Genomic DNA, 15,114 nt, shown 5'->3' with positions numbered 1-15,114 from the left:
AGAGCAGCAGCCTTTCAGGCCACTGTGGATGTTCTCAGACATAAGAGCAAAATTCAACATGTTATAATTACAGATTAATTATAACATGGAGTCTGAAACCCCATCAGTGAGCTTTTGGCACTGTTACACCGAAATCCATTAGAATGGATCTTGTTACCATGCATGATTTTGTGAACACTGTGTGTTGGTCGTTCTCACCTCCCTGTCGGTTCTTCTCAACCTGAGTAATTTTCTTAGGGCTTCCTGCCTCAATTGACTGCAGTGGTGGCAAGGGGAATCACTAGAGACAGAGGACACGGGACTCTCTCTCTGGATGTTCCTTTCCTCTCTCAGGGATCTGCTTATAACACACTGGGAAAAGGTGGACAGTTGAGGATGGAAGAGAGAAATATAAAACTGTCCCAAATTGGAACAGACCATGTTATGAACTTCTTGCCACTTCAGAGGCAAAAAGATAAATGTGTATTGATTCGGATGTTGAGGGAGGGGACACAAATTAATAAGATTGGACTGAATCCTTAATTTAATAATTTAAAAATTGTTTTAACTTTTAAAAATTCAAACATATGAAGAAGTTGAAAAATAATTACACATTTTTTCCAAGGAACTAAGCTGTGAAGGGAGAGGAGAATGGCAAAAGAAAGGAAGGATTTCTGTTTTCTTTTTTCAGATGGCAGAGACACAGGTATATTTATAGACAATAGCCAAGGAAAAAGGTTGAGAGATGATATGGTATCTAGCCTTCCAATCAATTTTCCAGTGGTTTGCTGAAGGCAGCTAGGTAAGCCCTGAGGTAGTCCAAATCCTCAGGCCAATCATCACCGGCCATGAGCAGCCTCTTCAGTTTCTCTCTACATACTTTAGAAACACTATCTGGTGTACACGGGATGATATGAAAAGGCACCATTCAAATAATTCTCAAACTATAAAAATGAATTTCATCCATTCATTTGTTTCAATACCTGAGCACAAATAAGTGTTAGGCACTTGCTCAAGGGTAGAAAAAAGCAAAGAACAGAAGAGAGGATTCCTGCCCTCATGCAGCAACTTTCTAGTGGGAAGAAGAGGTGTGACCAAGTATATACTGGAGGCTATAAACATTGTAACAAAAATAGGTAGGTGGATAGGAGGCAGGGGGAATACTGGATGATCCAGAAAAACCTGGTGAGAAAGGTGACATTCAAACAGATTTCCAGATGGTGAAAAAGCAAGCCACGACTGATATCCAAGAGCAGAGAGTTTTAAGTAGAAGCATTACTGAAATAGCAAGGAGACCACAGTATGGGGCACCTTGGTGGCTCAGTGGGTTAAGCCTCTGCCTTTGGCTTAGGTCACGATCTCAGGGTCCAGGGATTGTGCCCCACATCAGGCTCTCTGCTCAGCAGGAAGCCTGCTTCCCCCCTCCTCTCTGCCTGCTGGTGATCTGTCTGTCAAATAAATAAATAAAATCTTTAAAAAAAAAAAAAAAAAAAAGAGAGACCACAGTATGGCCTAACAGGCACTTTCATATTCAGTAGCACAAGACAGCATTCAGTGGTTAGTTAGCATCTGTAGGGTTCAGTGCTTGCATCAAATTATTTAATTAGAACTTCCTCGACAAAAAATAACACGTGCAAATTATATAACATAGTGCCTGACAAGAAGGACACTAAAAAGTTACCTATTATTGGTTAATAACGGTTAAGTGTAAAAGCAGAGCTCTTCCACCAAAAGCTGGAGTGGTGGGTCTGAAAGCTAAATTCTTGCCTTGGCCTTTCTGCAGCACACAGCACTGCTGGACACAGTTCACAGCGCACAGAGCCACACAGAAGACCCAGAACTCCCCTTACATAAGCTGTATGAGCAACAATACCTATCTTACCTTGTCCAAGAGCTGCAATTAATAACTGTGTTCTAAATTATGTTGATCTGTATAGCTAATGAGATCTGCTAAAGCACAATGAAAATTAGAGCAAGTCTGAATAATAAGCATCCCTTTATTTGCTGACGCCATTACAAAAAACGGATTACATTAGCAACAAAAAAGTGTTTTCTTGAATTGAAGTCAGAGGCAGTTACTCTCCCCCCCAAAATGTTAAGTAAAACAGTGTACAACATCAGTATTAAAATGTTAAATTTTATATTGTCTTTACCACTTTTGATCTTCTGAACAATTTTATTGAGCAAAATAAGATAAAAGATTACATGTTTATTTTATCTTCAGGAATGTAAAGGTCTAATTATTCAAACAGTTTTTTATTATAAAACTAAACTCTGAAGGTGTCTACAGAGTTGGCTTTTTTTTCCTCTCTTTAAATCAGTAGTCTAACAAGGATTAGAAAAGACAAAACTCTGTTCAGTGTTTCCGACAAAGTAGAAAGGGTGAAAACATAAATAAGGCTTTAATTTGGCAAAATATAATACAATGCCTTCTGTTATCCTTGAATGAACAGTTTCCCAGTTACTTCACTCTGTAAAAGATCAGAAAGAAAGAAATTCATTTTAAAAGAAGAAATAAAAGGCAATCAGAAGACATTTGTCAAACACCAAACACACATATTCTATTTGATACAGCATGGCTCTTTCAACTAGGATCAAAGCAATTATACTAATGGTAATCAAAAACAAGAGAGAAATAACAGGAATCAGAAGCTTTTGAGGTGGATTTAAAAATATGAGTGAAAACCTCAGACCAAACAGAGTAATGTGGGGATTTAAAAATACCATTAGAAAATTTAAGAGAACATTGGGAATCCATTTTTGTTAGTTCTACTCAAGAAAATATAAAGCTAATGAGATGAGTAGCACTGAAATTTACAACTCTCCCCCATGAATAAAAGTTTCAGACAGAAAGTTTCTGAGGTCATGTGAAGCTTTCCAAGTCAGATAAAATGACTGTAAGAAATTAAACCTCAAAAGTCATTAGAGAGACTAAAAAGACTTAACCAAATCCAACATATAAATCCTGGTTTGGGAAAAATAGCTAAAAAGATACTTGCAGTATAAATGGGGAACTTGAACATGGGTTTAATAATGGATAATTTTATGTAACTACTGATTTTGTTTGGATGTGATAGTGGTACAATGCCTTTAATAACAGAATGCTTTTGTTCTTCAAAGATGCATACCCAAATGCTTAGAGATAAACTGTCACATCTGAAAGGTACTTTCAAAGAGTTTGACATTAACTAAATACGTATATACATGGAAAGAAATGAAGCAGGTAGAGGATGTATGAGTGTTGCACTATTCTTTCAGCTTTATGTGTGAACTTTTTCAAAATAAAAAGTCAGGGAAAAAGAATGAGAAAGCAAAAAAGTGAAGTTATCACTGGCTATTATGTTCTCCATTAAAAAGAAGATTAACACTGGATCAGAAAGTCTACATAGCCCACAGGTACAGGACACTTTAAGTGCTATGTAAACACACCACAGAAAATGAAAATGAAAATCAGTGATAGCCAAGTGTAAAGTACAGAAATAAAAGCTACTTTTTAATCTGGAACACTAATCCTTATACACCTTATACACCTTAACACCACTATAAAAGAACATCTTTCAGAAACAAGAGACAACTACATCATAAAATCTATTTGTCACACAGAACAGGGAGAGCACATACATATAAAACACATACACAAAACGTCACCTCAATTTTTTCTGGGTAACACTAAGAGTCTCTCCAACTCACTATTGCCAAACAAAATACTTTAGAAAAAAGTCAGAACTGACAACACAAACTGTAAGATGCTGGCAACAAAGGATTAGACAGAATGAGGAGGAAAAAAAGCATCAAGAAAAAGAGGTCAGGGCACAGAATGCCTGAATTACAGAAGAAAAGTACTGACTAAGAGCATAGGCACTGGGCAGAGATCACCTCAATTTAAATCCCAGCTCACCCAGCCATTAACTGCATGACCTTGGGCAAATTATAGAACCTCTGAGGGTCGGCTGTAGAATGGCAATTAAAAAAAAAAAAAAAAAAACAAATAATAACACCTACCTACCCACTGCCCTGGGTTGCTGTGAAGACTAAGCAAATGACCACAAGTCAGAAGCCTCTCAAGCTTAGAGTGATACTCATGAAGTGACTGCTGTTAAAAATCAACCTCCTCCCTCCACAGGATTCCGTAAACGGGACCTGAGTGTTATGGTCTGAGTGTCTGTGCCTACCCCCAAAATTTATATATTGAAATTCTAATCCTCCAGTGTAATGGCATTTGGAAGTGGGGCCTTTGGATGACTCCACCATCATGAATGGGATTAGTGTCCTTCTGAAAGGGACCCCAGACAGCTCCCTTGACCCTTCTGCCATGCATGGACTGTCAGAAATAAATGTTATTTAAGCCACCCAGTCTATGCAATTTTTATTATAGCAGCCCAAACAGACTAAGACATTGGAGTAATGAAATCTTCTGATATGGTCAGACATATAGTTTAACACTTAGAAGACAAGCAAATATGAAAGAAACATAAGGAAAAATAGATATCTGGGAACAACAACAACAAAAAGCATACTATAAAGTACTAGTGTTGCTAGTCCAAAGCTTAAAAAAAAAAAGTATCTTAATTCATACAAAGGAAGGAAAGAGATGAAAATCTTCTATTTTTGGGGTGGGGGGATAGGAGATTGGAAGACTTCCAAAATAAAAGAAAGGTTAAAGTTTTATAAATTAAGGATATAAGATCAATACACATACCCCTACAGCTCAGAGGAATGCTAAGTAATGAATATTAGAATTCAGAAAACTAAATAACTGCATATCGTCATCCCATTTTTGCTTTTTTTTTTTTAAAGATTTTATTTATTTATTTAACAGACAGATCAGATCACAAGTAGGCAGAGAGGCAGGCAGAGAAAGAGGAGGAAGCAGGCTCCCCGCTGAGCAGAGAGCCCAATTCGGTGCTCGATCCCAGGACCCTGGGATCATGACCTGAGCCGAAGGCAGAGGCTTTAACCCACTGAGCCACCCAGGCGCCCCCCCCATTTTTGCTTTTTAAAAACTGTTTTTTCCTTAACAAATTTGATATATACTTGCTGTATATCTTAAAAAGAAGCAAGTTTCCTGATATCAGATATTAACCTATTAGCTATGTTTTGATGATTAATAAGCTGTATTTCCAATTTAATCACCACGTAGTAGTGGGTTTGTTTTTCTCATCCAATATATGTACTAGTTTTAAAAGAGTTCACAAGAGGGGTGCCTGGCTGACTCAGTTGGTTGAATGTCAGACTCCTGATTTCGGCTCAGGTCGTGATCTCAGGGTTGTGAGATGGAACTCTGCATCAGGTTCCACACTGGCCATCCAGCCTGCTTAAGATTCTCACTCTCCCTCTCCCTCTGTCCCTTCCCACCACCCCCTTTTTAAAAGGAAAAAAATAGTTCACAAGAGGTAGAATACACCCAGCAAAAAATGATGGCTGAAGTTAAAAACTGGGTAACAAACATTTAAAGGGTACAAAGAAGGCTGTGGAACCAAGGAAACTGTAGGGAGGGGTTACCACTGCCAATGCCAGGTAGAACCTATAGAAGAAAGAGTTCTCAAGTGCCTTGCAGACCCTTTTCTTCATACAATCCATTCTATCCTTCACACTGCACTGCTGATGCTCAACCACCTTTCCACCTGCCAAATTTGGACTGAGGTTCATTAGCTGACGAAAGAGTTATCACTTAGAGAAGCTGCCTGCCAAACTATAGTTCGGTTTTAGCTATGTTGTCAGGATATACATATTTAACAAGTTACTACAATTTCATAAATCAGGAAGAAAAACTCTGAAAATTAAAAGTGTTATACTACCAACAATCAGTAGAAGTCTCAAATTTAATACGAAAATGAACAATGTGGAAACAGGTTCATAAGACTTCGTATGAGCAGACCACGTGTTTGGGAAGAAAAACACTAAAGAACACCTTTGAGACGCCAGAGAGATACTACTGATAAGGTTGAAAGGCACAGGGTAGTAAGTAATCTTACAATTTTTTAGGCTCTCAGAAATGAAGCCCTTTCCTTATCATACCAAGGCCTATGGAATGACTTCAGCCTATTTAGCATATTTTATAACTATTTTTAATCTCTTATACTGGAAATTTACACTTTCAGTATCAAAACAAAGGCCTGTATTAGATCTAGCAATCAGGAAATCACTAATGACCTTAGCAAAAAAGTTTTCATCGGAATGCATTCTAGTGTACACAGAGCTGTTAAAGCAAGTGAAGAAGTAGATATTGTGAGAATAGCTTCTTATTTTAAGAATCTCTGTTAAAACAGTAATGTTAAAAAAATTAGGGTGGTAACTGAAGGAAGTACAAGGTTAAAATAAGACATTAGAGTAGGTTTTCAAGACTGAACAGAAAGAGCATGTGCAGGGAAGAAAATAAGGCTGAAGACATGGGAAAGAGAGTTACCAGCGAAGCAGGAAGCAGATTACTTTCTAATTTGGAGAAGGAAGGTAATGTGGCAGAAGTTTAACTGTAGGCGATGGAGAGGTCAGCTTACCAAGGATAAATGATTAAAGTATAATTAATTTTGCTGACAGGTTAAAAGAATGAGCTACGTTTGTCCACAAAATCTTATGGAGGTAAATGACTTGAATAGCATGTTTTTTTTAAGATTTTATTTATTTATTTGACAGACAGAGATCACAAGAAGGCAGAGAGGCAGGCAGAGAGAGAGAGGAGGAAGCAGGCTCCCTGCTGAGCAGAGAGCCCGATGCGGGGCTCGATCCCAGGATCACGACCCGAGCCGAAGGCAGAGGCTTTAACCCACTGAGCCACCCAGGCGCCCCCTGAATAGCATTTTAAAGGAGAGTTTATGCTAAGGCAGACCAGAGGACAATCATTCTATAAAAGTGAGATAGAATGCCTCTATAACCAAAATGGTGATACATCCAACTTTTCCAGGACACCTAACCTATCAGGAGGGCAATAAAATTTCGTAATATGGTTTAGTTAATGATAGGTTTAAAAGTGAGATTTCTTTGATTACCTTATAAGCAGACTTAAGTAAAAACTCAGTTTCCAATTTAAAGAAATTGTGATGACTTGATTTTCAATTCAGTATTTAATCTCAGTAAAAACATTTAACTTTATTTTACCAAGTCATTAAAAAAAAAAAAATCACAGATACTTTACCAAAACTAAGATCAGGATAAACTACAGAAGCAGCTGCCCATATCATGCAATGAACAAAACCTATGTAAACAAGTCGTAAGAGAGCCTGTTTTATAAGAAGGTCAAAGGAGACAAAAACAAAAGGTTTCCACCCCCTCCAAGCTGTCAGACCAAAACATGGAAGAGATGGAAATAAAACTCTAAGAAAGCTAAAGCTGTTATATGCAGGGGCTGAAAGAGAGAAAGGGAATATTTCCATGAGGGCAACAGGAGCTCTGGTAGTCCTGGTAAACCTTCACTACAAATACACACATTCTGTCAATTAGCCATAAACAGACAACAGTACTTCAGTTACTCTTACCTAATACCTGGTAGTGTTCTTTCTCCTTTGTGAGCTGTTGGTTTACTGCCTGAAGCAACTGCTGTAACTGTGTGACAGTCTGATTTAGACTTACAGACATCGTCTCCTTTTCAGAAGACTCCTAAAGAGAAGAGGGAAGTGATGAAAAAACTCCAAACATAAGGAAAAGGCATTTGCAACCTAAAGCAGAAAATATTTGTTTTAGATACAAACATGAGAAATCCTGAAAATGACAAAAATTAACAAAAAACACATACAGAAACAGTGTTTGCTATCTAGTGACTCAAATGAGGTTGCACCAAAGAAAGCTATGTTATGGGGCGCCTGCGTGGCTCAGTGGGTTAAGCCTCTGCCTTCAGCTCAGGTCAAGATCTCAGGGTTCCAGGACTGAGCCCCACATAGGACTCTCTGCTCAGCACAAGCCTATTTGTGATCTCTGTCAAATAAATAAATAAAATCTTTAAAAAAAAAAAAAAAAAAGCCTATGTTAAGTCACTAGGCCAACAAAGGTGAAAATCTAGACTCTGATTAGTAGTGGTAAATCCATTTCTCCTTTCAGAAAAAAAATCTGCCAGACACCAAAGGAGAGCACATTCTTAACAGTAAAACTAAGTTCACATATATTGAGCTCTAAGTGCTGGGCAGCACCATTTTAAGTGCTACGCACTACTCTTACGTGTTTTAGATAGTAACTCATTGATTCCCTTCAAAAATCCTGCAGGTCTGATGCTATTATCATGGCCTTTCACAGATGGGGCAACCAAAGTACACAGAAGCTAAGTAAAGTTGTCCAAAGTCACACTGCTACTAAGTAACAGGGTCAGGATTCAAGCACAGGCAGTCTAACAAAGCCCACATTCTTCAGCAATATACCATAATACTTCCAACACAAACAGTACAATTGAAGTACTATCTTACTAAGCTAAAGTGACATTAATAAAAACATTAATTAAAAAAGTCCATTTCAGAGATAGAATATCTGGAAGAAAAGACAACCTTCGGTAAGAATCCAACAAAACTGACAGAAGTATATCATTATTTTTAGTCAGAGACAGATCTCACATATTTTTATTCTTCATGTAATTTACAACAAGGTAATTAGCCTAGAGATCTGGGGTAAAAGAAAATGCATACCATTTCTGGGGAAACATCACTATTCTCAATAACAGTAGTGTCTCCAGCAGCTTTTACTATTTTTGACTGGATGAGATCCAGCGACTGTTGAGCCTGTAAGGAAAGCAATATGGTAGCCTCTAAATACTACACTGGAGTATTATGAGGAATAAAAGGAGTGATTTTCTTAGGTATCTTGTACAAGACTAAAGTTCATCTCAAAATACAATGGACAGCCAACTACTCTGTTTTGTCCTCCAAAATGAAAACAGTTTCCTCCCTGACCAGATTATAAAAATATATGCTTGTTTTAAAAAGTTCAAGCAATAAAGAATATGTAAAAAGACATTAAAAGAAGAAATAACCACAGTTGATATTTAGGTTAACATTAGTCTAGATCAAGCATCAGCCAAATCTGGCCACAGCCTGTTTCTGTATAGCTCACAAGCTAAGACTGTTTTTTACATTTTTAAGTTTGTGTTAAACACACAAAGAAGGGTATGTGAGAGAAACCATACATGCCCCACAAATTCTAAGTAGTGGCTTTGTTCTGACCCTCTTTTCCAGATCCCTCTTGTATACATATACGCGCTAACAGAAAATTTGGGCAGAAAATTTCATATAAATGGGCTTTTAACATACCTGCTATTTTATACTTGCTTGTTTTACAAAGTATTTTGTTAATATTTTATATCAATAAATATTTATGTGCATTTCTAATCAAGCGTTGCACAGTATTTCTGGCCTACAGATATGGGGCAGTTCACTGTCTTCTACAGTTGCATTAGCAATCATAAATAACACGGCCCATCCACATCTTTGAGCACCTGTTTAATATCCTTAATACCTGAGAAACTAAACTGCTAGGCTAAACCTGCATGTTTTATATTTTGATCAAGAGGTCAAAAATTAAAATCACCTATCAAACTAAGTCAGATTGCTCATCCTTGACAATGTATCCTGAACCTACGTTTGAGCTCGAGACAAACAACCTGAGTTCACATTTTATCTACTGGTAATAGTAACACCAAAATAATCTGAAGCAATTCTGAATTCCTACACTTATTTTTTCATCATGCTAAATGTACTCTTTGGATTCCTAGACTTTTACATAACAATTAGAAGCTATATCGTACAAAACAAACAAAAATATTTCTTCCAACCTTTAAAAAAGTGACATATTTGTTTTCCTAATGACTCCCACAAATACAATCATAGAGCTAAAGCAGCTCTGATACAAGCATATGTGACTTGCACTATTAAAAATACCTAAAAACAGAATTACAAATAACTTGCCATCCTAATGAAGAGAATAAGAAATGTAATCTTAAAAAAACAAAAAACAAAAAAAACCCCTCCCTATTTATATATGAGATTAAAGAAAAGTGTATTTCCACAAAGAAATAAATGAAAGGAACAAATTTCTGAAACATCAGAGGTCTACACGTTTTGGATCTATAAAAATCAAAAGAAACATACTCTGTAAGCAACTACAAAGAAAATCCCAACAAAACAATATATGGATGTAACCACATTTTTAAAAAAGAGTACCTTCAATTACATTTAAAACTTAATATGTACTTTATAAAGTAATTACTTATATAAATGTGTTGAAATAATGAAGCAAATTAAGAATAATCGAAAAACAAGTCAGAAAGTTTAGTTCCAAAAATGCAACAGCTTAAATTTATAAACACATTAATATGAAAAAAAAATCCAGAATTAGCATTATGTTTACTTAAGATTCAAGGCACAACAACATAGCATGGTGATATGGCATCTTTAAGACAAGCAGTGTCTTACCTTGTGCAAGTCACCAGCTACCTTCTGTCTTTCACTTTGTTCAGTTCTAAGCTTTGTGAGTGTTTCATTTAACTGTGTCTTTAACTGTAAAAATAAAGGACCACAATTAACTTAATTTGCATCCTTCTTTGATTGTGCTGAGACCTCTAGAAGAATGAATGAGAAAGAATGGGATCGCTAACAGTTATTATGCACAGTGGATTAGCCAATATGCTGCACCAGATGTATAGAAAAGCTAAGCAGTGGAGGTTCCCATCTGGAAAGCTAAATATAAGAAAAGCTACAGAAACAAAGTAGGGTTCAGAGTAGAAAACTGTAAATGTAAAAATAAAGCCATCACATTCCAGTAAAGTGCCTTTTAAAAGTATTACTATTCACTATTCATAAAGTACTTCATTCATATTTAAATTAAAGTAAAAGGCAAGTAGGCCAGAAATTTTACTGATTCGTTTTTTAAGGCCTTATGACCTATAGAGTTAACAGTCAATTGTGTAATATTTTAAAAAACACTGAATGGAAGATTACAAATCCAGTAAAATGAAAACTTAAAAAATTTAAATGTTGACCATCCTTTAAAACATCACTAAAGAAATCGGTGCAAGACCACACGGGCCTAATTATACAATAAGCAATGTCTTAAGATATACTTCTCAAGAACCAATTTGTCCCAACAGTTATGAAGTTCTATAAACTCTAGTGCCAATATGTAATGCCTCTTCTCATGATAAATGCTCCGATTAAATATGAATGAGGGAAATAGACCACACTGACAACAAATAACTTTCTTATTAAACTCATCAAGTTAATTGATTTTGCCTAACACTGATAGGCATAATATCCATTTCTGGAGATCCAAAAGGGAGAAATATAAGATACTAACCTTTCCAAATGGAGAAAGGATTAATGAGGGACATTCCATTTGGAAATTTTATTTGGGGAACTCTATCTAAAGACCCAAATGCTTCAGGTTTTGCTCTTTCACTTAACTCTAGTTAGTACATCAGAGAATTACTCCCTTGGCCCCTAAACATACAATGTATGTATAAGCAAACAAAATTATTTCATCTTAAAACGTGGCAACAGTCATCCTGAGCAAACAGAACTAAAATAAAGATTACGAATTCAAGGCAAAAATAAGAAACAAGTATCATTTAAAATGGCCCCTTAGCAGAAGTAAAGAGGCAAAAATACAACAAGAACATTAGGCTGAATTTAACCATAATCCTATGGGTTTGATGCTACTGTTGGGGTCAGCTACCAAGCACCAAAGTTAAAAGTAAAATCTCCAACAATTGTAGTTAAAAATGATTTAAAAAACACATTATAAGGTAAGGCTTATGGCTTGCAGCTATGGCATAATCACTGTCCTGATCTGTACAATATATAACAAGCATATGTATAAAACTAGTCACATGTTGCAGTGGGAATGATTCAATTAAATAAAATGAAGAAGTAAAACCAAAATTTTATTTCAAAAATAAAGAGGGGGACTCTATGTGTACTTTTCAAAGAGCCCTACCTTGAAAACTCATTCCCATAAATCGCTGCCGTAACACAGAAGACCAACCACAACTGAGTGAGTTAAGAAGTTTTCTTTGATACACACAGCAGTACTAAGAAAGTTCCAAACTGGGCAGGACTTGAGGTAAGGAGAAAACTAACTATAATCTTCCTAGGGTTTATTCAGATACTTCCAATTTAGTCACGTGTTGTAATAATTTTTCAGTCATGGAAAGACGACGATTGTTTGAAACATACAATAAGACTAATATTTATGTAACAGCTAAGCAGTGTAAATTTGTAAATCTGCCAGAATCAATGTAAATTTCCAGAAAATTTAAGAATGGGAATACAGGGTACTCTGTCATTATAAGGCATTTAGCTATCTTTAGTTAACTTTAAGTCTACAGTTTTAGAATTGCTATACTCTAAATATTATGTTGATGATAACGACTTTCACAAGCTTGTTGTTATCTATAATTTGTAGGAAGACCAGTTAAAATAAGAAGCTGGAATTAATGATTGCCCTTGAATGAAGAATATGTATCTTCAACCTTCAATAATCTCCTTCCAGATTAGAGAACAAGACCAGTTAACTATCATTAACTCTAAAACGAGATCTTCACAATTCAGCCAATCTTAATCTATTTGTTTCACTTCTTTATTAACAGAAAATAATGCTGTCCAAAGAATTAGGTTTTACAAAACATGAATTTCTTTCTGGAAAAAAGAGTTGCAAGCCAAACATGCCATTGTTAGGAGCTAAGAAAGAAGGATCATTTTAGGAGTCAAGAAAAGAAAGATCAACTTAGGAGTCATCAGAATACGAAGATTATCTTAAACTTACAAAAATGCCAAGCTAAAGATGTTAGCAAGGAGAAAAAGTTTGGATGGTTTCTCCACATGTCAACACAAGTGTTTTCAGAGCCTACTTGATACCCAGTGGAGAACAAGCTTCTTACCAAATTTAGCTCTTCATTCTGTCTTACTGCTTCAGAATATGAATCATCAAGTTTTTTCTGCAATTCAGTCAACAGATCTTTCAGCTGCAATGAAGTTTAGAGTTTAAGATTGATCTCCTTATGATATCCCATGTTTTGTATGCTACTTGGAAGCTCTGCCACAAACAACTTACACTGAAATATTTTATCACTATTACAAACTTAATTTGAGAAGGTCAAAAAATTCTTTAAGTACCTCTCTGACTTCTGTAACATAGGTAGATCGTTCAATTTCTGCCTTCTCTAGTTCCATTTCCAAATGCTCTCGTTCTCTTCTCAGCTAGCAATGCAACAAAGAAGAAAATGTTAACACATTTAAGAATTCCTTTCATGATGCTCCCCCATAACGGAAGTTATGGTACTTACAAATATGACACAATATCATCTCAAACACTACCCAAGATTTTTTCTTTTTTAAAGATTTTATTTATTTGACAGACACAGTATCATCTCAAACACTACCCAAGATTTTTTTCTTTTTTAAAGATTTTATTTATTTGACAGACACAGAGGCAGAGAGGCAGGCAGAGAAAGAGGAAGGGAAGCAGGCTCCTCGCCAAGCAGAGAGCCCGATGCGGGGCTTGATCCCCGGACCCTGGGATCATGACCTGAGCTGAAGGCAGAGGCTTTAACCCTCTGAGCCACCCAGGCGCCCCTACCCAAGATACTCTTAAAAGCATAACAAATGCATCATTAAAGAAATCTTAAAAAACAGATCTTAAGACAATGCTTAATGCTAAAAATGAGCCCACAGGTTATAAGTCAAGCGATGAAATAACATACATTTTCAGTATCTTTATTTTCTCTTCTTAATCGCTCTAGCTCTTGTTCTGAAGATGTGAATGACAACTGCATCTGAAATGTGAAACAACTATATGACCAAGTAAATCAAGAACACAGAGCTTCTATCTTGGAGAATTTTAATCAGACACTTCAGAGATTTTGAAATGCATCTCATTCTAAAGCCATACTGAATTTTAAAAGACCTTGACAGTGAGAGCATGACATTTAACTTGATTTATATTGTCACCAAAACCTACCCCATTGGCATATTATATTAAGGCCTAGCTAGAAATGCTTATTTTTTTTTTTCGTAACAACCATCTAATAATTGGCTATATTTAATCCCCAAATGCATTAACATAGAATACCACAGGCAATGCTAAATTCTATACAGGTTGGCCCAGGAAAACAACTGAGCAAGAGAGGACACTCTTTACTTTCCCTTTATTGTAATGGATTTTTATTACAGTATAACTGGCATACCATATCGTTAGTTTCAGGTGTACATTATAGTGATTTGATACTTCCATACATTACAAAATAGTCCCCACAGTAAGTCTAGTTACCATTTGTCACCATACGAAGAGGACTACTACAACAGATGACACTCTTTATACCACAGCCAAGTAAATGGGAGAAAAATTAGGGCTGTACAAGAATATTCGGGTCACATGAAGAGAAAGACTCATTAACTTTTTCTTGAAAACTATATCATGGGTCACATATCAACATTGCAAAGCTTGTTCTGAACCCCAAATTCTTTGCCTTATTTTATCACACAGTAGTTCTATAACTTCCAAAGCACTTTACATTCTAGATAACTACCTTTCAGCCACGCTCTGAAACAATAATTTTCAAACTTGGGTGGGCATTAGAATCAGTTGTGGAAGCTCTTTAAAGCACAGCCTGCTGTCTCCACAGAGTTTCAGATTCAGAAAATCTCAGGTGGGGCCCAAGAATGGGCATTTCTAACAAGTTTCAGGCTTACTGATGCTGCTGATCCAGGGCCCCCATTCTTGAGAACTACTTGCTCTAAGCTTTTTTAGATACCTGTTTAATAGTCTTCTGTGATTCATCAACCTTAACTTTCCATTTATTTTCTTCTTGCTCCACACTTCTCTGTAGTTTCTGTAAAATTCCTTCCTATGGGCAAAAGCACAGTTGTTTTGAAAAATTCATGTTCTAATGACAAGATAAACTATTTAAGCCACTAAGGAATAAGTTAATTTAAAAATAAAGCCAAAATGTAGATTAAAAATCATTTCCTACTGTTTCTGCTAAGACGGATTTGTATTTTTCACACTCGAGCTGTAACAATGTGTGCATTTCATCAGCTTCTTTCAACTTGTGCTCTAGAACCTAGAAAGAATGAAATAAAGAAAACTTCTCTAGTTTTACCAGTTTTGTGTGCTTCAAATTTGTTACAGTATTTAATGGTATATAATGACAAATGGTTTCTAATT

At 36.1% G+C, this 15,114-nt stretch overlaps 1 protein-coding gene across 4 annotated transcripts in view; it reads right to left on the bottom strand.

The window, feature by feature from the left end:
• Positions 1-1,959: 1,959 nt before the first annotated feature.
• The window catches only part of LOC111160030 (kinectin 1), a 108,352-nt gene continuing 95,197 nt past the window's right edge, over positions 1,960-15,114 (bottom strand). The window contains exons 36-44 of one of the 4 annotated variants that reach the window (XM_022522810.1): positions 14,921-15,010; positions 14,702-14,794; positions 13,652-13,723; positions 13,065-13,148; positions 12,830-12,913; positions 10,368-10,451; positions 8,586-8,678; positions 7,452-7,572; positions 1,966-2,450 (exon numbers count right to left, since the gene is read on the bottom strand). In XM_022522810.1, the coding sequence (XP_022378518.1) occupies positions 2,446-2,450; positions 7,452-7,572; positions 8,586-8,678; positions 10,368-10,451; positions 12,830-12,913; positions 13,065-13,148; positions 13,652-13,723; positions 14,702-14,794; positions 14,921-15,010 (726 nt within the window). In that variant the 3' untranslated portion in view covers positions 1,966-2,445. Of the gene's footprint in view, positions 2,451-7,451; positions 7,573-8,585; positions 8,679-10,367; positions 10,452-12,829; positions 12,914-13,064; positions 13,149-13,651; positions 13,724-14,701; positions 14,795-14,920; positions 15,011-15,114 lie in introns of all 4 variants that reach the window. The other 3 variants (XM_022522801.1, XM_022522820.1, XM_022522829.1) reach the window with 3 other exon arrangements.

The sequence above is a fragment of the Enhydra lutris genome, unplaced genomic scaffold (assembly GCF_002288905.1).
Source record: "Enhydra lutris kenyoni isolate GAN:26980312 unplaced genomic scaffold, ASM228890v2 scaffoldscaffold4, whole genome shotgun sequence".
Lineage (NCBI taxonomy): Eukaryota > Metazoa > Chordata > Mammalia > Carnivora > Mustelidae > Enhydra > Enhydra lutris.
This window is presented reverse-complemented; position numbering and strand designations above follow the sequence as displayed.